Source organism: Daphnia pulicaria, chromosome 4 (assembly GCF_021234035.1).
Source record: "Daphnia pulicaria isolate SC F1-1A chromosome 4, SC_F0-13Bv2, whole genome shotgun sequence".
Taxonomy (NCBI): domain Eukaryota; kingdom Metazoa; phylum Arthropoda; class Branchiopoda; order Diplostraca; family Daphniidae; genus Daphnia; species Daphnia pulicaria.
The window spans coordinates 5,446,608-5,471,739 of NC_060916.1; the positions used below are offsets into that span (position 1 = coordinate 5,446,608).

At 42.5% G+C, this 25,132-nt stretch overlaps 1 protein-coding gene and 1 pseudogene across 1 annotated transcript; both read left to right on the forward strand.

Annotated features, from left to right (window-relative positions):
* The first annotated feature begins 2,868 nt into the window (after positions 1 to 2,868).
* On the forward strand, positions 2,869 to 10,712 carry LOC124336774 (annotated as a pseudogene).
* Positions 10,713 to 15,041: 4,329 nt separating this feature from the next.
* Positions 15,042 to 16,641, forward strand: LOC124336775. Its single transcript, XM_046790566.1, has 2 exons — positions 15,042 to 15,485; positions 15,688 to 16,641. Exons 1-2 carry the CDS (start codon positions 15,042 to 15,044, stop codon positions 16,639 to 16,641), a joined length of 1,398 nt encoding a protein of 465 aa, XP_046646522.1.
* The last annotated feature ends 8,491 nt before the right edge of the window (positions 16,642 to 25,132 follow it).

The window sequence follows — 25,132 nt, forward strand, 5'->3', positions numbered from 1 at the left end:
GCAATAACAAGACAGTGGTAAAACGGTGTTCAATAGCGATACGTAATAGCGGGGAGGGCTATAGCCTAGTATCTGGCTGTTGGCTTGTACATACTGCAGCGATTGCTGGAGGAAGTTAAGAACAGTGTCGCCGTTAAATGTGGCCATGTCGAGATGACCTCCAGCGTCAACCAAAGCCTTGAACAGTGGCAAATGTTCCGTCAAACGCTGATAGTCGGCAGCCAAGCGGTGAAGCAGACTTTTACCGTACTGATCAATGATGTTCGGATCAGCTCCAAGTTTGAGAGACAGTTTTACAAGCTTGATGAGCACTGCATTAGGGTTGAATCCATAGTCGTCGGCGGACAGAATTGCCGCGTGAATCACAATAGTGGAACGATCGGAGAAGTAGCAGCGGATAATAGTTGAATAGTGCTGTTCCAACTGCTGATTCTCTCGCTCAGTAAAGTGGGGGGGGGGGAATTGAATCCAAAACGTACAGAAACCGATTGACAAGATGGCCGAAATTGTCGAAACCGTCCCAAACTTCCCGCGACATCCAGTGTGGCGCTTAGAAATAGTTCAAAATGGTGATGAAGAATTGGGGAGGCGCAAGGAGATTGGCGCAAGACAAGTGCTCCTTTCCTGGTGTTCCAGGCGGTTTCAGTAATAGCCGGGTGAACAATGTACACAAGTAGCGCAGTGTCCTGCTGAATATTTTAAATGAATTTCCTGAAATGCTTCCAAGATCGTATCCAATCGCTTGTTCCAAGATGAGTAAGCAAGTGTTCATGACAAGCTTGTCAGCTTGGCCATAGTACTGCTGCTTACTGCCCAAAGGAAATGAATTGGAGGGCAGCGTTGCATATGTCGGAGATACAGAGAATAGGGTCCATCTAAATAGTCTTGCTTACTAATCCGGCGTACAACAAGAAGGACGTGGCCACGCAATAGCGTAGACAAAGGTTTACTTTCTGGTTCGTTGGTTTCCAGGGTGTTAAACTTGCGTTCGATGTGTTCCTGCAGCGAGTCTAAGTCTTGCATCGTCATCACTTCAACGAGAGATCCAAATATTTCAAAAGAGGCTTCCGATGGAAGTTAAACATAAGGTATTTTGGGGAGAGGAGGCTCACCGTTGGCCGGGAAAAAAAAAGCAGACTCATGGCTTGCCTCCAGTACCGTAGTCCATCCTTTGCCGCTGGATTTCAAAATGGTCTATACAGAAAAGCTATGCCGTCTATAAGCAAGTGAGCACCAATCAGTTCTAGTGCAATAATCTTGTCCTCTCGAATGAGGTTGTTGGAGTCGATGAATGCTTGTGCGAGAAATTCTAACCAAGCGTTGCTGGAGTATTCGGTGATGAGGTGTTCCAACACCACCAAAATGGGAATTCTACTTGACAGCGCATCAATGACTTTGGAAGACAGCGCTCAATAATTCAACGCGTCAACTTCTGGAATGTCTTCGACATCTCCGATATCTTTAAACGACGTGATGGATGCCACAGTTGAAGAAAGTCCACCAAAGCTTCAACACAACTGCCACTGTTCGCGATGTTTTTGATGGCAAACTCTAACTTAGGTGTTTCACCGTTGGGATTGCACCGCAATAACATGTTGAGGAAATCCATCTTGCTGTTGACAGATATAACCCATCGCAACTTTTTGAAAGAACCTTCGCCAAGAGCTTCAAACAAGAGGCGCCCGCACTCTCGAAAACACACGTCTGCTGGGCTCTCGTCCAACGACGAGAACGACAACGACGAAATAACAGCCGGTGAAGGAGTACAAGTAATGCCAAGTGCAATTGTTACTTTAAGTCACGATTGTCACTAGACGACAACTTGAAAACAATTGCAAGTCGGATGAGTTGATGTACGCAGCAGACAGTCACAGGCTAGCAAGTCGGCAAGGTACTCGTACAACACACGTTTGCGGTCAGGAATTCTAATAAGAAAACAGTAACTATAGCAGTCAGGGAAGAAATACGTGATGTGCAATACCTGGCAAATGACAAGGCGCTCTTGCTCCACAAATAATCAAAATGATGACAACTCGCACAAAACGGAGGTGACAAATCAACCTGATGAAATGGAAATATTGAATGAGTAGGAAGTGTAGGTCGTAACAATTAGGTTATACTACCGTAGAAGTGGAGGAAAAAACAAGAATCACAAAGCCACACAATCACTGTGCCACACAGTCACAGGTCAAAGGATGAGCAGGAAGGCAATATACTAAATAGACAAATAAGTTTTCGATTCAGGAACACAAAGAATAAAAAAAATGCTTTACCCGATTCCATATTAAAATTTAACGAGTGCAATAAAAGAAATCAGTAAATCTGTTAGCCAACGAAAACTCCAAGATTCCTTGGGCGCACCCCGCCACAACCGACGACAAGATGGCGATTGAGACAATTTGGATTTCGTCGCTTCAATCACTTTTTACTGGAGTCTTAAAATACGTACTCAATGAACACACACACGTCAACACCAAGCAACACCAGCTAGTAAACAAACGCGAATGCAATGGTTGATACAAACGACAACACGCATCAGACTTTTGGTTTTTTTGTGTTTACTATGTCACCCTATTGCAACAATTTGGCAACTCGACCTGCTGATTGTCTATCCCTGCAGACGACTTTTCGGTATCAGACGAGTCTAGAAAATACCAGCAACTGGTTCTAAATAGTATTTTTGTATTGTGTAGAAGACTAGAAGTAGTTGCGAGTGACTGGCTAGTCTAAGAGGAAGTTATTAGTGGTTTCTCGTCTGAAAAACAAATTCAGATAATCTGGAATTGTAATCAGCTCTGCCGCAATCTCGTGATGGAGAGTGACTTGATTGCCAGCCTGTACTGTAAGCAAATTTTGGTCTAAAAAAAAATGGACAAAACGCAACTGTTCCTCATGTTCTTATTGTCTGGCCAATTGCCATCAAAGCGTGGTGTGCAGCACGTGGTGGAACACATTTTCGGCTATCTGGATTGCGGTTGCCCTCGACGAGCCGAGTTGGTATCCGACGTTTGGCAAGAAATGGTGTCGGGAGAGAGAATTTGGAGAGCTTTGCACGGTAGAAATGTAAGTAGGACTAGGGCAATCACACATGTTTTAGACTACCGTATTTGATAAATCTCTAATTTATCTAATCCCCCATCAAAAAGATGCGTCTCATTCCACGGTGGAAGGCTACGTTTTCTGCCCTCGTAGCAGTGAAACACAAAAGCTTGACTGTCCAAGAAGACGACTCACCCGAATCCTATCGCCAAGCCTGCTATTTAATCGACGACGAATTGCAGGTGATAACTGAAAGTGTACCTTATGTTACTGTCGCGTGCCATGTGGGAGTTTTTTTTTTTAATTATTGACAATATGTACTAGAATCTAATTGGAAGACTATGACGTACTCGGAGTGCAGCATCGACTTTGGACCCCTTTGCCGTTCACCACACCTTTACGACGCGGACTACTTTGACATGAATGAAAGTTGGATTGTTCGAGTATATCAGAAGGAACAAACAGTAGTTGTACGCAATCGTTGGACCCTCGAAATCGTAGACGTAAGTCCAAAAAGAGAGATGCACAAACTTGTAGTTGGAAAACAACCTTTGGAATGTGTTTTATTTTACATTTCAGGTTTTAGAAATCCCCATCGCTCAAATCCGATTCAACGGACTTGAGCCTATCGTGAACGCCGTCAAGATCAACGACAATTACATTGTAGTCTCATTTTGTATACATCCGGAAATTTGCGTCTAGGATACGACAACAAGGATTCTGGTAACTCTTTTGAAATGTAACGCTAACTTATGTTTGCCTCATTTGTAGTGCTATTTGTTCGATGTATCTTTAGCTGTGCGTGATAGATGCAAACTCCCTAGGCATTGAAGAGAGAGAGAGACACAAAGGAGACGTCAAACTTTCGTTAGCGTACGGACCACAGCTGTGGCATAATCTTTTACTGACATGCTACGCCGTGGTACAAATCTTATCTTTTTTTGTGTAAGGACGCTTGCCTTCACTAGAATCATGCAAATTTTTCTTCTCAGCCGACGAACGAGGCACCAGGTTGCTACAATTGGACTCGCACCTTGAGATGCTTGCCGGCACGCTTCGGCGAAGAAGCAACGTTGCTGCATAAGACGGCCATTACTGCCTTCCCAGGTGTCCTTTGTGGACTCTTTTTGGACGATTCCTACACCATACTTTGCTTTATACAATTCTTCCCTGGACGAGATTGTTGTAGGCTGGAGGATCGATGGAAATAGGTTCGATAGCAGCAAGTGCTGATTCGATGGGTAATATGGGGTATAATGTTGGAGGCGATGGTTCGATGCTAAGTGGAGTGGTATACGTCAAGGCTAGTGCATCAGAACTATGTGGCGTTACGACAGGTAGATTGTTCATAACTCACGTTTTGTGACGCAGGGACACTCTAAAATTCCTACAAGAACCCGACGGCAAAGGAAAACGGATGACCACTCAAACATTCGTTGCAAAAAACTGTGTAACACAAGCAATCAAACTTGCCAAAGAATGCCACGACTGTCCCGTCACATCACCATTCGGAATAATTGCCAACTCCAGCAATGAATAATTTGCCAACCACAACGATCTTACCATCGTTTGGCGTCGTCCAGATGCAAACCAAGAACCGGAATGCGCATACAAAACAATTCTTTCGAGTCGCGAGATTAACAAGAGGATTTCACCAGTCCAAATTAGAAGATTACTCTGCACAATTAGAACTAATTTTTAACAATAAAAAAAAACGATATTATGTACCAATGATACTGTATTAACTGTTATGGGTGTCCCAGACACCTACATCCAGTTAGTTAACCCGAAAGTACGCAGAAAAAAATCAACGAATGACGTACCAACTGGAATAATTCGACTCGCCAATCACACCAAATATTGCTTGACCTATCCCAAATTGGATATCTACATTAATGTAAACATTCTCTCCTGCGCTTCTGACGACAACATAGAAACTTCAGAAGAATACCTTTCAACAATCGAGCGAGGTCAGAATTTCAAATTCCTGGAATCCGGTTTAATCATTCTCACCGGAGACACATATTGCATTCATTCGTGGAGCAACAATAAAATAGCTGCAAAATCATGCAATGGCGACCGCAACGAAGCAGCGTACGACACTGACACTTGGATGATAACAGATGACCCCGGACGTCATGATTTAACACCCATTCAAACCATCCTGACAGACCAAAATTTATGCCTCTGCCTCTGCAAACGAAACCGCACCAGGCAGAGTCTTCCTAGGAAACTGCTCGGATTCTAGTGACCAATTTTTTATTTTCGAAAAAGTGACCCAAAACGAAAACCTGCTTGAATCCAAAGCGCCAAAGGAATCAACGCCAACACATCAAGAAGAAGAAATACCCCGCCTTTTCGGCATTACACCCCAATTTCACGGTACAATTCTTTCGAAAACGAAAGAAGAATACTGCCTGTAAGTTACCGATACCCAGGTACTTTCTCTTAAATTGTGTAAATCAATAATCGCTCGCAACGAATTTCCACAACAGAAGTTCGCATATTGCAATCGACAACTTACGATTCGTGGAAAAACTGAGTGCGTGACCCCTTATAAGTTATTGACATGCAGCAACTCCATTAACCAAACAGCGAAATGGGAATATGACTCATCACTACTATCAATGTCATGGAACAGACAATGCATTGCCTTAATTCCCACAACTATTATTCCCTGCCTTACATTTACCACCTGCAATATCTGTGATCCACTTCAGCAATGGAAATTTCAACATTCTCTGGCTGAACTAAAACCCATGCCATTAGAAACCATCCCGGCGTGGAAAGATCTACAAAAGAAACGTAATCGCAGATAATGAGATAGAAATTGGCCAAATTTCGCATCATCTTCAACCGGCAGGCCTACTTCAACCACACCCAAATTACCCGTCAACCCTCCAAAACCGGTCTCAACACCTACATCAAGTCAACCCTCATCTCCTTCAAACCAAAATACCACAAGGCAAAATACGACAAAAAATATCTTAGACAGCGATCGCCAGATCCTGGATGTTGAAAACCGACAGTTCATTGAAGCCCAAGCGGCAAAACATGAATCAGTACTTGCAAACGAAATCAGAAATTTATACTGCAAAATCACTGCCATCCAACGAAACCAAGCAGTTATCATGGCCCAGTCAAACAGCACATTAACCGGGAAAGCTTTAAACTTGGAAAAATGCAGCAGAGTCAGCAGCTGCGGCATCACCCTTGTTTTACAACAATGCGCCGTTGTACCTATCCAACTGTCAGCAAAACTAACATCTTGCGGCTATCAACCATTTTTTCAAGCCATATAAGCTAATTATACAATAGGTAAAGACGGATGGTTACTCCACCCATTCCAAGATTGCTTTTGGACATCGCCTTACGTCTCCCTAAACGACAAAACATACCAATGGGTAAATGATGACTGGAAGCTTCACGAATCTTCCGTCCATCTAACCAAGCTTCATCTCGTCAAGAAAATTGACGATATTCTTCTAAAATCTTATAACTATTTACCTAATCACCATTCAATATACGAATCTAACACGATAGAACAAATGAATGTCCTATCCGAACTTATCAGTCGGATACAACTATCCAGCAGCAACTCCCTCTCTTCCCTTGTTTTGGACACTAAATCCCAATCAAATTTTGGAGACATGTCCAGCTCGATCTACATTTTCAAATATGGCTTGTTAGGCCTCCTTGCATGTATTATTCTTTTCACTAGCATCTATCTAGCTATAGCTTGCATTCCGTGCCATCGCCTACCAGCGATACTAACACGTAAACAAGTTACAGTGGATGACATTGAACTAACAGCCCCTTTGAATCCTCGACTAACGATTGCGAAGCAACACAACCACAATCACACCATCATCGACCCAATTAAAGGTCTCTGTTGGAACGACGGTTGTATAATTGTCCCTCCCTCAGCCCCAGCTCTTTAAGAAAAAAAAGGAAAAGTAAAAGTAAAAATAAAAGTAAAAAAAAGTAAAAGTAAAAGTAAAAGTAAAAGTAAAAAAAAATATCTCCCGACAAAATAACAGTAGTAATAACAACAAAAATAAAATGTATATGATTTTATTTTCCCTTTTTTACTAAACCTTTTTACATCTATGCATTACTAACAACTTGTTAATTGAGCAACTTACAATCTGCAACAAGTATTCCACCAACCCCGACTTCCGTGCTGATGGTTATTTTGCCTTTCCGGCAACGCCATAAGAGCACAACGACGCGCCCATCTCCAATCGTCATCCGTCAGCTCATCTGGATCCTACACCACATCATCGGATGGATCGTAGTGTTGGCCCCTCGTAGCCCCTCCGGATAAAAAACGTCAACACCGGACTTCATCCACCACAAAATACGAGATTGTATAACAGTATAGTTAGCCCGATACTTTCGAAAACCCTTTTGCCACCTTTAAATTAAAAAAAATGATTTAAAATGTATACATGTAATTGTTTAAAAATGTTGTACTAACCATAAGCGTTTTTCCTTACTAGTTTCTGCTGTCCATCCCAGATAGACAGCATCCCACTTAATTAACAAGTGTTCTGACTGGTCGTAATAACCATCTTTAAATATAAAATAAGCCTCGTCCCCCAAAGGTAGCCAAATACTTTTTTTCGAGCACTCTGTGACACATTGTAGACCTCGGTCTACTCCTTCGGGATTAACAATGATCGTAATACGATCAATAACGAGCGGAAGCAATTCATACCTACGACCAGCCATAGTGACAAACCGTAGAAAACTAACTATATACCCTACTTTTTCAAAAAAAGGAGGAAGCGACATTGTCCCCGACCTACAGTAACCTTTTCATTCACGACTTTCGGTAACAGTCACTCGGCAAATCAAAAACCAAATAAAAAAAGAGAAATCTTTCCTTTCCACTAACATATTCATTTCCTTCAAAAAAGGGAGGAATGTAACGGTTCCTTAACCGTGCACATAGCAACAGCCGAGACACTCTCCTTATTAGGCGGTAGCTGGCAAGTTACACGCCAGATGCACGGGAACGATCCATATCTGGATCGTCTAGAAACTGACCTACAGTTTGTGCCCACAAGGCACAGCCACGTCAGCATCCTCACTAGTATTTAAGCGGAGTCTACCTGAGACTCCATAGGACTGTGTGCATAACTGTTACTGTATGTAACATGTACATCTGTGTTTCATAACGAATACAACTTGTCTCCCATACTTTGAGTTCCTGCATTTACTCATTAGAACTAACTGTTACATCTTCCATGTCCGTATCCACATTCAAGGTTTGCTGTAACGTTGGCCGCAGACGAGTTTCAGATCGCCGTTGTCGCTCAATGCGGTCGTCGCTCGTACAGTTTATTGCTCAAAAACTTTTTGGCTGCTGCTGTTGGGAATATACCGACACCCCAACAGCAATTTCCAGATCTGGCCGTCAGAGTCGCCTACCTCGTCATCTTCATGATTATTGCCTTCGGGGCCCCCGTTAGGTGGCCCCATTGTCACCACTCTACCCTAACCCAAATGTTTAAACGTCCCGTTCTTAGCTATCAATAGATCAGTGTGAAAAAGAAGTCGATGAGTCTACAACTCATTTCCAAGTGTTAGTTTATTTATCTTTCTTTCGGTATGTAACCGGTGTGCACTTCCGGGAAAACGTTGCATCTCGAACATGGTCCTTCGAACGGATTGAATTTAGTATCTTTTTTTTCCACCCTTTTTCCTATTTATCCTCATTCGACTCACACTCAATCTTATCCCCAGCTCAGTTCCCAAACTTTTTTTTGGTTAATTATTACTGTCGGCTCTTGGGTTTCCCGAGTCGTCGAGTAAACGTAGACAAGTGTAAAACAAAATCGCCTTTCTCTCAACTGAATCGAATTGCTTGTTGTATGTTGCTTTCTCATATTATTACTCGCGTCAAACAATAGAATTTCGGGGTCTAGTTAAAACCATACCCCAAAATTCTCTACAAAATAGAATCTATAGAAGTACAGTAAATTGAACAATTCGTAGTAAAAAGTCGAGAGTCGCCATTTTGTAAAGAATTTCTTAGGAAGTAAAATTTTTTCTCTTATTCGTAAAAAAAAACGCCCACCAGGTGGGCAGCCATTTTGAATTTTTTCTTTTCTTCTCTCTCCCTCATCTCTCACCCCAGTGGTCTACCGCACCCTCCATTGATCGAATTTTGCGCGTGTTGTGTGGATAAAAAATTGTCCTTGGGCGAACAGATTGTAGTCGCCCCAGCCGGCCGTGTCTCATATTATTGCCCGACCGTGTCTCATATTCTTACTTGACTATTAAAAAATTAACATCGTTATCTTTTACAAACGTCCGCAGATTAGCGGAGCGTCTAACAAGGTACTCCACCAAAAGCTTAACAATAGAACGCGACAAGGCCAGGAAAGAGAGGCACGCAGCCCGGCTTCGAGGGGAGATTCCCCCTTGGACAAAGGAACGCCTACCCAAGCTCTACCACAACACGCCGGAGGGGAAGAGAGAGACCGCGAGGAAGAAACGAGAGGAATATTTGAATAGACCCATCGTCCAAGCCAGAAGGCTTCCACCAGACGTACGCGATCCAAGAGCAGACGAACTACAACGAATCGACAGGAGGGATTAAGTGCTGGAAGGGCTGGAGAAAGGGTGGTCCCTGAGAGAAGACCCGCACGACCGCCGCATCTTTCACGCTCCGGCTCCACTCGACGGCTTTATACATATTGCAAGAAAATTCCTGACACCGGAACAGCTGGCAGAAGCCCAAAAGCTGGTTTTTTTTCTGGCGATATTCGCTACAAGGCGAAGGAAGGAGACGCAGCCGCGACAGCAGCGCCACCAGCGTCAACATCTGGAAGGAGGGTGATATTCTCGGAGCCGGCGCCATCGACAGCGGCTCCAGCGGCCGCAGACTCCAGCTCGGAGAAAGAGGACGTCCTGCAATTGTTGGCCGAGGACGACGAGGTGACTGGAGTAGCAGTGGCATTGGCCAAATCGTCGATCCGAGCCAGCCAAGCCAAAATCACAGCAGAGTATCTTCAGGCACCAACAGATCCAACCAGGCCCGTATTTTCAAACCCGACTGGAGTTGGCCGCAGTTCCACCAGGGGTCGTGAAAGGAGACAATATTGGCGTGAATAATTTGTGTTTTCCGTCAACTTGAAGTACCATATTGTATTCTAGGAATGATGGCTTGTGCCATTAAATACAAACGTGTCTGAAATTAACCTCATTCTAAATCTTTAAATCTTTCAAAAAAAAAAAAGGAGAAAACCTTGCAAAGTTGCCGGATATATATAAAAAAATAATTCTTTCCTCCTTTCCTCATTCTCGCTTAATGTATTGTCGGAGCCGGTTAACAAACTAGCTCCATAACGAAAATTTGTGATTCAATCATATTGTCGGAGCTAGTAATAATCTAGCTCCATATTAATTATTCTTAATTAGGAAGAGTGGCAACCGGCAAAAAGAGTGTTCCACAACGAAGGATCACGCCACCACAACAAAAGCGGAAAGACGCAGACGTTGCGCCATCTCGGACTCAAAGTTATAATTATTCAATCTGAATTGCAATCATTAATCTCTTTTTTTTTCTCAATCAATAGACGGAGCCACTAAATCAAAATGGCTCCACCACCAGCAAAGACTTCAACATCTCGTGTGAAAGGTCTCATAACAAAAAAGATTAATCAGCTGAAGGCGTACGACTTAGTCGAAATGACCTTGAAGACGTCGAATGAACTGGAAGATTTGAAACGAGAACTGAGGATTTTCCCTTAAGATCCATGAGGATATGAATACAATGGATGCACCCCAAGAAGATTACGAAACAGAAGACGACTATTGCAGAAATGTGAAAGACGAAATCAGCGCAGCCAGAGTAATTCTGAAGACGAAACAGATGGAATGGGAAGCCATTAAGAAAACAGATGAGGAAGATCTGGCGGCGAAAAAAGCATGGAAATTAGAAAAACAAAAAATGGAAAAAGCGGCGGAGATAGAAAAGCAAAAGGAAGAAGATAGGGACAAGAAGTTTTTCATCTAGCCTCTCAACGGTACAAAAATTTGACTATTTGAAAGAATATCTTAAGGGGGAAGCCCTTTTTTTTGTCGAGAATTTAGAACTCACCGATGCCAACTACCAAATCGCCATCGATGAGCTGCAAAAAACTTATGGAAAAAAGGAGGTGCTGATCAGCGCCCATTTTGAGAAATTGGATTCTCTTCAGCCAGTAAGAGACGAGAAGGACGTCGCAGCTCTGCGGAACCTTCAGCTTACAATCCAATCCCACATCAGTGCATTGGAGACTCTCGGAAAAGAGAAAACAAGCTACGGGAGTCTCCTTGGGACCAAGCTAATCAAATTGGTCCCGTACAAACTTCAAGAAAAATGGTCGGAAGTGGAAACCAATGACTCTACAGACATAGACTGCGGGCTCAAGTTCATCCGTGAGCAGACAGAGGCGGCGGAGAGATTCAACAGATTGAAGGTGGCAGAAAAACCGAAGCAAGCCCAAAGCAATCCGCAACAAAAACAAACACCACCTCCGGCAACAGCCTCGCAGTTGGCAACGGGAGCCAGAATGAATTCGGCTAACCCGGTAAAACCAAATCAAAAATCAGAAAATAATTTTCCTCATTCCAACACAGGCCCAAGAGAAGCAAGCAGACCTTGCATCTTTTGCAACCAAGGGCACTGGCCATCGAAATGCCCAAAGAATTTAAAGGAGAGAAAAGCCGTGATCGCAGAGCTTCAAAGGTGCACGAACTGTTTTGGAACGCGTCATGCGAACAAAGACTGCACTTCGCCGAGAAATTGCAATCGATGCGGCGGCCGACATTACACAGCTCTATGTGAACGAAAAGACACAAGATTTTCAGATGCATCCGGAGCCGGGGCAACCAGCTCCACGGTGTCGGGAAACGCCGCGACCATCACTACAGCATGTGAAAGTATATTTGGCGATATTATGTTAAAAACGGCTACAGTGTTCGTGATCGGCCCGGATGGCCGAGAAAAAAAACCCATCCTATTCGCCGACAAAGGAAGCCATAGAACATGGGTACTTAAATCAATCTCAGAAGATCTTAATTTAGAGAAAAAACAGGTCGAGAGTCTCTCAGTCAGAGTGTTCCAGTAAGAGGAAGAAAGTCCGTCGGAATTGAAGAGCGGGGCACCTGGCAAGGAGCCCCAATAATCAATCTTCTTGCTTTAGAGTCTGAATTCATCGCGAACACAGGCCCGTACATCAAGTCCAGATTTGCGGAGCAACTCTGGTTGAAAACGAGAGGTTGAGAGACGATAGATTTGACAGACCTCAGACAGAAGAAGAACATCCATCTGGAATTTTGGTGGGCATGGACCAAATAAATTTGATCATAGACAGCGGAGCAGCCATCCAAAGCCCCTGCGGGTTGAGAGCCTAAAACGCGCCATTTGGAAAAATGTTAGGCGGCCCATCAAAAGAAACATCATCCAAAACTGGTCAAAACATAATAAAACACTTAATCTCTCAATCCAATTATTCGTCTTCTCAGGTCGTTACATCATACACAACAACATGCAACAGTTCAACGAAAGCTTTCCCAGTCCAGTCGAAAAAATCAACCTCGGGGACAGGAAATTCCAGTCTCCAAACCCCAACTGAAAAATCATCACTCTCAGATGAATCAGATGGGCCAGAGTTAGATTCTGACACCAAAAGGATGGAAGAAGACGAGCTGAATGCAATCAAATTTGATTTTTCTCTTTTTTGGAAATTAGAGAATTTCGCGAATCTGGATGGAGTGGATGCGGTGGAGCTGAATAATCGTTTCGACCGATTTGAAGACGAGATAACTCGACTTCCGGATGGCCGTTATTGCACCCCATTGCCCTGGACGGCGGATCAATGGAGATTGCAGAGAAATTTCCATATGACCGCCGGAAGACTGGAGAGTACGCTGGCAAGTCTAAGGAAGACTCCACATGATCTCACCGACTACAGCTACGAGATCCAGCAACTAATCGAAAAGAAGTTCGTGGAAGAAGCCGATATGGAGTACGATGGTCACCACATGTATGTACCAAATCATCCAGTTTTCAGAAGAGACAAAACACGTCGAAGATTCGCCCAGTTTTTGATGGGGCAGCTAAATCGAAATTTGGGCCAAGCCTGAATGAAGTGTTGGAAATCGGACCGAATTTAAACCACGATCTCCTTTCAGTCACAATGCGATTCCGGATGACCAAGATCGCCTGGATTGCCGACATAGAAAAGGCGTTGAATATAGTGCTACAGCACGAAGATGCAGAAGCGATCAGGTTTTTATGGTCTACGGAGCCAAGTAAAGTTGGCTCCCCGCTGATTGCTTACAAATGGTTAAGAGTTCCGTTTGGCCTGAGTCCTAGTCCCTTCTTGCTTAGAGCAGCTGTAAACAAGCACATAAAATCTGTTTATTCTAGATACCCAAAGACGGTTGATCAATTAATGGAAAATTTATATGTCGACGCTTATTTAGGCGGAGCAGACGAAGTCGAAACGGCCAAAGCAAGAGTCGACGAGACGAATATCCTATTCAGTGAAGCAAACTCAACATGAGGAGCTACGCAACCAATAGCGAAGAGCTCCGTCAACACCTGGAAGAAAAAGGCCTCGAAAATCAAGCAGTAGGTCTTCTGTCTCCCTCGTTGGATAATCAATAGAAAGTGCTCGGGATCCGGTGGGATACTGGATCCGATACGTTCCAATTTGAGCCATCCACAATCGTACAAGCAGCGGAAGAAATCGGCGAAAAGATCAAAAAGAGAAAAATTTTAAGTGTTTCATCTAGAATTTTTGATCCTTTAGGTTTTCTAGCCCCAACAGTCCTCCTGCTAAAGATCATTTATCAACGGTTTTGGGAAAACGACGTAGATTGGGATGGAGTTGCCCCGGAAGAAATCCAAAAATCATGGAGAGCAGTGATGAAAGGTGTTATCAATTTCAACCAGCTGAAAATTCCACGCTGGGTAGGATTTGGAAAAGACGTAGTGACACCAGAATTACACGTGTTCGGAGACGCATCGGAAGCTGCGTACGGAGCCGTAGCTTACGTACGGCTCCAAAGAGAAAATGAAAAGCCGTTCAACACATTTCTCGTCAGCAAAACGAAAGTAGCGCCTCTACCAAAACGTAAGGTCACCTTACCACGATTAGAATTATTAAGCTCTCTTTTGGCAGTCCTTCTAGGTGAAGCTGTAAGAAAAGCGCTGCACATTGAAAAATGGAAAGTGACGTATTGGTCGGATTCATTGGTAACGCTCGGATGGATCCGAGGTGACGCCAACAGATGGAAGCCGTTTGTCCGAAACCAAGTGGAGACAATTCAAAGTGTCTCCGAGAAGAGTTGGTGGAAGCACTGCCCAGGTGTCCAGAATCCAGCGGATCTTGCTTCGCGGGGAGCGCCAGCACAAGCACTGGTAAACTCTCAGCTGTGGTGGCACGGACCCGAATGGCTGATCGAAGAATAAGACGATTGGCCGAATTCCACACAAGAAAAGCAAGATCCATCCATTCAAGAATCTTATAGACGCAGAGTCAAGAGGAGCAGTGGTCAACGTCACTGCTGCCATTGCAATACCAACAACGCCTATCGACTGGGATTTGGATCATATCTCAACCTGGAATTGACTTCTTTAGAGAACAGCCTGAATGCTTAGGTTCTCCAACAGATGCCGTAAACGATTACTTGACCCAGGCGTAGGGCTAACAGAAGCAATCAAAGTAAAAGATAAAGTTATCAGAGTGACCAGGTTTGCAAGCGAAGAATTAGACGAGTTGGAGCTGACGATTTATAGGCAGCTCCAGAAAGAAAAGTATCCGAAGGCATAAGAGACACTCCAGCTTGGTCTACCGATCCATCAAAAGGAAAAGATCGCATCTCTTAATCCAGTCTGGGACGAACGAGACAAACTAATCCGGATCAGTGGCCGAGTTATTCTCGCGCTCAGGGACAAAAATATCGAGCCTCCGATCTTGCTACCCGCTAATCACAAAATGGTTTCTTTTATTATTGCAGACAAACATGAATCACTCCATCATGCTGGCGTGAAGACGACCCTTTCCGAACTCAAGGAAAGATTTTGGATCGTCAGAGGACGTCAGCAGACAAAGAAGGAGTTGTTCAAGTGCGTCAAATGCAAAAAGCTGTCATCGCCACCATTCAACGAGCTAGCAGCGCCACTCCCGCTTAATCGACTGAAAAATCCACAGGCGTTTAACGTCACTGGAGTCGACTTTGCTGGACCGCTTTATTACAAGCTAGTGAAAATCAAGAAAACTAAGAAAAAAGGAAATTCCATTGAAGCGGATTCCATTCCGGAGCCACTTGCAGCAGAAGAGGCTCCCCAAGAACACGAGCCGGAGCCACTGACGGAAGCAGAGGCTCCAATCGAACAGGAATTCGAAGAAGAAACAGTGATTAATCATCGCAAGTGCTACGTGTGTTTATTTACGTGCGCCGTTACTCGTGCCGTGCATCTGGAACTTGTCACTGATTTATCCGCCCGCTCGTTTTTACTGGCATTCAGAAGATTTGCCGCGAGACGAGGGCCAGTGTCGGTCATGTATTCAGACAATGCACAAACATTCCGCTGTGTCGAGCGCCACTTAAACATTCTACAAGCCGATCCAACCGTCCTAGATCTACTCGCCAGAAGAAAACTTCTTCATTTATTCCGCCAGCTTAGCGCCATGGTGGGGAGGATTTTGGGAGCGGATGGTGCGGAGCGTCAAAGATTTACTACGACGCTCCAACGGCAGAGCCTGTTTGGCTTACGACGAACTCGAAGTAAGTCTCATCGAAATCGAAAGCGTAGTTAACGCGCGTCCCCTCAATTACATCAGTGACGGAGCAGATGAACCACTCCCTATCACTCCCAACCAATTTCTTAACAATCGACGATCGACTTGTGCCAACCCGGAGCCAGCAGTCAACTTGATGGCTCCCACCTACACTAGTGCAACCCTCATCGCGATGGACCAAGAGAGAAGGGAATATGTGAGTAACATCTGGGGCCGATTAATCGAAGATTACGTCATGCAGCTGGACAACTTCCACTCAAAGGGAAAATCCAGCCGAAAAATACGCCTTGGTGAAGTTGTGTTTATTCACGACGAACACACCAAACGCCTTTTGTGGTCAACCAGATTAGTTACCGAACTTAGACCGAGTCGTGATGGACTCATTCGATCGGTCGTTCTTCGGACTGCTAACGGTAATCATATTAATCGTGCCATTCAATGCTTATATCCTTTAGCAGTGTTCCAAGAACCCGAAGACGTGATCACCCAAGATGAAGCAGGACCGGAACCAGTCGAGGATCTGGCTCCCCCTGACCCGGCAACGATGATCAACGATCCAGCGCCAAATGATCCAGATCTAGCGCCAAGCGATCCAGATCCAGCGCCAAACGATCCAGATCCAGCGCCAAACGATCCAGATCCAGCAATAAGAGAAGTCGAGCCGGAAGATACGGGCTTTGGTGGGGAGTATGTTGGGAATATACCGACACCCCAACAGCCAATTTCCAGATCTGGCCGTCAGAGTCGCCTACCTCGTCATCTTCATGATTATTACCTTCGGGGCCCCCGTTAGGTGGCCCCATTGTCACCACTCTACCCTACCCCAAATGTTTAAACGTCCCGTTCTGCGTTCTTAGCTATCAATAGATCAGTGTGAAAAAGAAGTCGATGAGTCTACACCTCATTTCCAAGTGTTAGTTTATTTATCTTTCTTTCGGTATGTAACCGGTGTGCACTTCCGGGAAAACGTTGCATCTCGAACAGCTGCCAAATAGAGGGCACAGCAGATTTTTTGTTTGTTTCACAGCTGTTGCTCAAATTGGCCTTCATTCATTTAAGTCTACAGGAAACTGTGGACTACATAGAAATTTCCTTCATTTAATGTTATCAATTCCCTGTTTTTAACGTTCTGAACAGCATCTCACCGTGTGGGCTCAAAAGATTGTATGATAAAATAAACCGGTACCTCCGAGCCCGTCAAGGGCCAAGCCTCAGTCAGCCTGGTTTATTGTGTGAGTTCTCTTCTGTCAACGACCTGGTATACTTGTGCGATTTGTATCTTTTTGGGCGGATTTTGGCCACATTTTATCCGACGAAGTTATCTTGTCGACTACAATTCGACTGGTAAATGGATCAAAGTGGGAAAAGTCGTTATTTTAAAAAGCTCTCCGAATAAGCGCACACATTTTCTACAGGAAATGTATGCGGTTACATACTTTAACTGGTTGCGTAAAAAACACGTCGGTGACGAGGGGTTTACATGACTTTATGGTTTTTTTTAACAAGACAAGATGGCTTTCACTTAATATAAACATTTTTTCGCTATAAAACTGAAATCGAATGTTATCCGGTTTGTTGACGCTGCTCTCTTGGACTTTATTGTCGACGCACCTTACGGCTAGAACAGAGATTCCAGTTACGTGACGTCTCTCAGCTACGGATCTTCCACCAGCCAAAAGAGGACGTCCGCAATCTCAATGAAAACAACTCTTAAAAAAAGGAAGGGAGGGGAGGAGAAGATACTTATTCTCCTAGCATTACATTTAGAAACATAGTAATACGTAGAATTTTTTTAAATAATGCAACTACTCTGGGTCCGACTACACAATTTATAAATATAATATATACTAAAAATTGAATTAATTTAATAGTGCGCTATCGTCACCACATAATAACGTCAGGTTGCAGGCGACGAACTGTTGGTTCATCAATGGAACCTGTTGGCTAATTACTTATTAAACCACACAACAATGCTGCGCTTGCTTTCAACTAACGAGCAGTGAGTACCGCTAACATGGAAAAAGAAATCTAAAATTGAGTTAAGGTTGAATGTCTTTTTATTGAGAGACATCGAAAACATAATCAAAAATCTTATACTTTGCTATTCAGTCTGTGTTGTGAAAAGAAACAAAGGCATTGAATCGAAAAGGAAACGTTTAAATCAAGTTCAACGACCCAAGTGGTAAACGTAAGTTGGAGGCCCGTCGTCTTCGTCACAAACTGTCAAAAGATAAAAATTAAACAAAATTGGAAAATTACAAACACAATACTTGATGCTATTAAGTTATTTTTAATAGTACACCTTCAATGGGCCAGTGACGAGAGACAAATTCTTGGAGCCGAAGCGGAAGCCGTCCCCCGTCGAACGGAATACCATGCTCCCGAATAACTCGAGCGCAATATCAGGACAGTGGAAAAATTGTGTTCAATAACGATGCATAGTAGGGGGGAGGGCTGTAGTCTCGTAGCTCGCTGTTGTCTTTTATGTGCTGCAGCGATTGTTTGACGATGTCGAGAACAGTGTCGCCGTTGAATGTGGCCATGTCGAGATGTCCACCAGCGTCAACCAAAGCCTGAAACACAGGCAGAACATCATGCAAACACTGCACACAGCTTCCGCGGCTAAACGGTGAAGCGGAGTTACACCACAGTCATCAATGGCGTTCGGGTCGGCTCCAAGTGTGAGAGAAAGTTTAACGAGCTTGAGCTCTGCATCAGAATCTGACTCAATGTCTTCGGCGTACCGATACGCTGCGTGAAGAACTGTGGTGGAACGTTCTGAAAAGTAGCAGCGAATAATGTTTGAATAGTGCTGTTCCAACTGTTGATTCTCTCGCTAGTCAAGTGGGGAGACATTGAATCCACAACATAAATAAATCGAATGGCAAGTTCACCGAAACTGTCGAAACCATCCCACAGTACAAAAGAGATATAGCGCGGCGCTTCGAAGTACTTCAAAATGGTGATGAAGAATTTGGGAGGCGCAAGGAGATTGGCAAAAGACAAGTGTTCCCTTCCGGGTGTTCCAGGCGGTTTCTCTACCAGCGTGATGAACAAGGTTGACATGAGGCGAAGTGTCCTTCTCAACATTCTAAAAGCAAGCGAAGAAATGTTTTCAGGGTCGTAGGCATTGACTTGTTCCAAGATGAGCAGGCAAGTGCTCAGCGCAAGATTGTTATCTTCGCAAAAGTCGTCTCCGTAGCGCACATCCCATTTGGAATGAATTGGTGGAAAGCACATCAAATATTGGAGATACAAAGCATAGGTCTGTATAGTTTTGCTTACTGATCCGGCGTGCAACAAGGAGGACGTGGCCATGCAGCAGCATAGACAGTGGTTGGCTTTCTTGCCCGGAAGCTTGCAGCGTGTAGAAATCACGTTCAATGTGTTCTTGCAGAAGGTCCAATTCTTCCATGGTCGTCACTCTAACGAGAGATCCAAATACTACAACAGATGCTTCAGTTAGCACAGCCACATGGGGTATTTTGGGGAGAGGAGGCTCACCGTTGGCCGGAAATAAACGTTGACTCATCGCTTGCCTCCAGAGCTGTAGTCCAATCTTTATCGCTGAATCTTCAAATGGTTTAAACCGATAGGGTGTGTCGTCCATTATCAGGTAACCACCAATCAATTCAAGTGCAATAATCTTTTCCTCTCGAGTAAGGGTGGTGGATTTGAAGAAAACGCCACCCAGGAGTTCCAACCAAGTGACAGAGCAGTGGGCGTTGATGAGGTGTTCCATCACCACCAGAATGGGATGCCACTACAAAGCCCATCTATGATCTTTGCAAACAGCGTGTAACACTCGTCGTCAAATTCCGGGAGCTCTCCGTCATCAAGCGGGAGATGATGCCAACGTTGTAAAAAGGTCACCAATTCTTGAGCACACATTCCATTGCTCTGGTTGGTTTTGATGGCAACTTCCAAAGGTGTTTCATCATTGGCATTGCGGTGCAGCAAAGTGGAAAAAACATCAACCGCGGTGTATGCTGCTATAATCGATCGTAACTTGGCAATGCAACCTTCCTCAGGGGCTTCAAACATGATACTGCTGCACTTAAACGGTGAGTAATACGATTCGTTAGTCCAAGAGAAATGGTAAAATATTATGTAATATTTACCACACATCTTTCACTGAGTGGTAATGCCCTAAATCTTCAATTTAATAACAAACTTCTCATCTAAGACGATTCAAAAAACGTGCAGCACCAGACCACAAGTCCTTCCAAATTTCTTAAATCCAAATCATAAGTTGCCCTAATGGCTAATAAAACAAAAGAATGCCGTGTAGGCCATGTAGATGTAGCCATGTAGGGTTCTTTAATGGCCCCAGGGGGAAGAAGTCACGTGACTTTTGGATTGGTCCTATTGGTCGAAGTTATGGACTTTAAATAACGCAATAAACCCAATCATATTTTACAATACACGACCAATAGAAACCAGTTATTATTGCCATTTTTTACGATTTGGTCGAGCATTTTTAATTTTAAAACGAATTTTTTTTAAAGACTTATAAGTCATGAAACGTCTAATTCAACAGTCCCGTCAACAACGTAAAATATTTCAGCCAATCTTGGATTCCCCATTCCAACAACTGTAGTTGAATACAATCCTTTGAATTTCATCTTCTATAATGTCTATTCATATGCTTTAACATTTTGTGCTCGCTGCTGAAACCTTTCCAGTAAATTTCGAGGTTATCATTCTTATATTTTGATAAACGAAAACTAAAAATAACACGGTAAAAAAATAATACTAATTTTAACATGGATCAAAACTTTTAAACTTAGATGTCCGACGATATCAAAAATTACAAATTATAAGTTAAAATAAAAGACAGGTAATTAAGCTTGCAATGATTGCTTTTCCTTAATGCACCTTAAGTTCATTTCCAAGTGAATTGCGACTTCTTTGCTTCAATGGAGAAATCTCGCAGAAATCTTCGCCTCTTCTAACAAACCCGCAAAGTGATATAAGAATAGAAATAAATCGTAAGGTCTAAAAAAAAAATCCTTTTTACCGGTTTACTTACGCAAACAGGCTTGTGTCTTAGTACAAGGGAATTAATGATGGAGGATGTTGATAAGGCAGTGAAGGAATTTGCGACGAAGAAAAAATCATCTCTTGAACACCTGCGAATGCTCGACTATTGACAATTCTTGCTGGAAAAGTACAAGAGAATGAAGCGATCGAAGCGATGCAAAGAAGTTGATTTGCTGGAAACCTAGAAACTGGAGACGCCACTTCCACTGGACTTTTGACAAGCAATTTTCGCCAATTGTCCGGTAACAATAATCGGAGAGAAATTACATAAGTTTCTTGTAGAGTAGGCTAGACGGATAACGTCTTAAAGGGGCGGAGCTACTTTATTCTCCTGGTAATACTACTCGTAAGAAAACAGGGGGGAAATCAAAAGAACATAAATAATATGAGGGTAATTAAATAAGAAGATGAAAGGTAAACGGTCCTCTAATTGGGTTTGCAGGCGAAGTCTCTATGTTCATTATTCACATTTGTATTTGCCAGGTATTTTCTCGGCAGTCCATTGGGGTAGCATGTGTTTCGATATCATGGAAGATACCAAATAGTCCAGGGAGTACCACCAGTCGATTAACAGATTTACACAAAATGGAATAAATTTCTCAATTCCCATAGCAATTAGCTGATCTTCGTAAGGTGAAAACCAACGCAGACCGGTTCCTTTACAAACATAAATTCAAACAAATGGATAAAAACTCAAGGATAACGTGAAGTTACCTGGTTCCGTTTGATAGATGGCGAGTTTGGGAAGTAAATCAGGTTACATAAAGACGCGACTTATTCTCCCATCATTTCAACCAATTCCGAATTGAAAAAATTTGGATCTTGTCTCTCCCTACTAACACAAAAAATTCAAGTGATAACAAAAAAAAAATAATTCAAGAGCGCAAACTTACCCAAAGGTAACCCCTTCTGATGGTCTTTGATATCTACAGAATTCTTCCGGTTCTGATTTGGACACCACATTCTCCCAGTGAGTGACCAAATCAAGGGCTTCATCAACTTGTTGCCTTAATCTTGGGCAATAGCCATGGTTAGGGCAGTTTTACCAGTTCCTGGTAGCACGACAAACAACACAGCCATTCCAGCCATACATTTAGACCTCATCAAATCCACCACCAATAACCAGCTGCATGTGAAATGTAGAGAAAGAAGTTGTTGTGTACATTTCTGTTGGAAAATTGAAAAGAATTGTGTGTTACCTCTACGGCTTGCATTTGGCCAATAAGGCCGGAAGCGATGTTTATATGGCATTTCCAGATTCATCCAAACCAAGACCGTTCTCGTGGCTGTGAGCCGAAATTCTTGGAGTTTTGAGCAAGGAGAGAGAGACTTGAGCTTCTAAGTTTAACTTCTTCAATGTTTATTTTATGATATTGATAAAAGACTTGCAAATTTACAGAAAAATGAGGACACGTACCTTGAGGAGAACACGAGACGAAGTTGCTTCAGGGTTGCTATGGTAACATCCGTAACCTAACAAGTGCACTCACACACAGTCAACTCTTCTTCCCAGCCATCAGACGGCAACGACGAGAAGGACGACGACGACAAAGACGACATAGCAGCTGGTAATTTAATGCAGCACGGTGCTTCCTTCCTTGGTGCGCTGATCTTCTAGCCGCTTCTACTTTTTTTTACTTTTTTTCATATCATCCCTTCCAAATATTGAAATGTTTTGAAAAATTTATATAACCAAATCGAAAGTTTTATTTAATTTTTTGAATTATAAGTTAAAATAGTTTATCGACATCTTCTTGAAAAGTGCTTTTAACATTTACACAACACCTTCGCAATTTTGCATGAGGTTATGCATGTTTCCATTTTCATGACAGGTATATTTGTTGTTGTCACAGGATCAATTAAAATCACAATTAATCATTTTCATTAGCTCCTTAGGAGCTAGTGGTACATCAGTGGTTTTAAGGAAAAAATAATCCGTCATTTAGTGACCATCCCCAATCAGTTTTAAATTGGTCACTCCTAACCAAATTTCTTCCTATATGTAAAAAAGACGACAAAACATAACTCATCTGTGGTAATAATTTACTTATTTAATCTTGGCAATAGACGTCATATGTTTTAAGTCATATGGTTGTCTAAAAGATGTAAACTTCTTTAACCGCTGTAAGTGAGTAAGTCTACTATGAAACTTCACAGATCTTTATGTTGGAGGAAGCTCTTCTGGTTTAATGGACGACGTAACATTAGCATTGCTTACTTTCTTCTTGAAAATTGTGCATCGAAGATTTTCAATGTCATCACTAGGTAAGCCACCATACACATTGCACATAGCGCTTTCTCCTGCTGCGTCAACTTCTTCAATTGAACAATTAGGCAAGTAGAAAAATGTAGACAAACTGATTTGAAAGTGAACACTATTTTTTAGAGTTTCAGTGCAATAGCATCCTTTACCAAAGGCTTCGATGTAGTGTCACAACCAAGGAAGGCATGGTTAAACAAAGGTGAATTACACAAGTTGTTTCCTAAGATTTTCTTCACTTTAGTTACATTCCACATCCCACCCCTTTTTGGGGCTTTAGGTTCGGTAAATTTCTTCATTTATTTCATTGCAGTAGTGAAGTATATATAGTAAGATGAGTACATCGGTGTCCTTCCCTATAATAATAATGGTAGTTGTTGTTGCTACGCATTCTTGTACGGTACTATTTTCAGGTCAGCATCGGACACTGCATGAATAGTAGATACTCCTTTCTCATTTAGTCATTTACCTTGTTTAAATATGATTCTTTGTTTGTTTCTGCAATTCAAAATAAATTCTTCTTAAGTATTAATTAGGTTCGTGTAATTTGAAAACACAGTTTCTGGTTCAACACTTTTTGTTCTCTTGCATGCGTTATGTCTTTTAAAGATTGAATATCGTAGCCATCAAACACTACTTTTGATGATTCCTTTTCCATAGTTAGTTATGACGTACTTACAAATATTCGTTATAATTTTCAAAAAATTTTCGTTTTTAAGGACAAGATAATCTGTGCAGAAAGCCAGAAGCTAGCCACCATAAATCAAAATGATAAATTCTTAATTTTCTGTCTTCGTGTGTCTTTCTCCAGTTCCCGGATCATACTTTGCTTGAGTTGCCATTTCCTTAGCAAGTTCCAAATTTTTAAGAGGTTCTTAAGCTTTAATTTTTATTTAAAAATAAAAGGGGAAAGGAGCTGGTTATCCTAGAAGTTTGAATTTCTGGGTTTTGTTCACTAATTTTAAGGTGAATACCACGCAAATCCAGAAAAACAAGACACATATTAATTATTAAAGGCTTTAATTATATAAACTTAGATTTATTAATCTTAAATTTTATTATTCATTGGAATAGCAGGATTGATGTTCATAACTTTTGCTAATAATAATGAATTTATATTTAATGAGATTTATGATGATACAGCTTCTTTATAACATTCCCTCTCTACTAGGCATCATGCACCAAGGAAGTGATTGTTGATACAGGTCATTTGTAACATTCCTCTCTGCTTGGCGTCATGCACCAAGAAACTCCAAAGTTGTAATGGAATCTTTGCATCGGTTCTTGTTGTATGGAATTCGAAATACCGTCAATTTGCTAGTCTAAATCTAAAGTTAGTGTAAGTTCCCTTGAGTTCAAGTTTAGTCTAAGTTTAGTCTAAAACAGCTTTCGGAATTTCACCCCTGCAGACTACTCTATCGGCAAGACAGGTGAGTTATAGTGAAACCTAGTGTCACTATTTGGATGTTCAGCTTTCTTCCATCTTCAACACCTCCCCTCAAGCTGAAGATCCTTTGACATCAATAATTTCCATCTTATCACGCTGATTCTGGAATCGGTTAATCTCGAGGGGTTTTGTCAAGATGTCTGCAAGTTGGTACTCTGTTCCAACGTACTGTAAGTCTATTCCATTCTTGAGTTGTTCCCTAATGATGTGGTATTTGATTTTTATATGCTTTGTTCTTTGATGAAACTACGTTTTGGGCTAGGTGGATTGCACTCTTATTATCACAGAGTAGAGTAATTGGCAGTGTTTGGTCCTATCCAATCCCCTTTGGCAGTCGGTCAATCCACATGGCTTCTTTCGATGTCTCACACTCTGCTACATATTCCCCTTCCATGGTCGATAAGGAAGTGCATTTATGTCTTTGGCTGGCCTACACCACAGGTCCTCCATGGTAGATGAAGATATATCCAGTTGTCGACTTCCTAGTTTCTTGGTCTCTTGTGAAGTCGGCATCACTGTTGCCTTTCATTACCG

Coding starts and splice junctions, on each gene's coding strand:
- LOC124336775 (XM_046790566.1), top strand. CDS start 15,042: ATGGTTTCTTTTATTATTGCAGACAAACATGAATCACTCCATCATGCT. Junction 15,486..15,687: donor TTAATCATCGCAAGTGCTAC/GTGTGTTTATTT, acceptor CAACCGTCCTAG/ATCTACTCGCCAGAAGAAAA.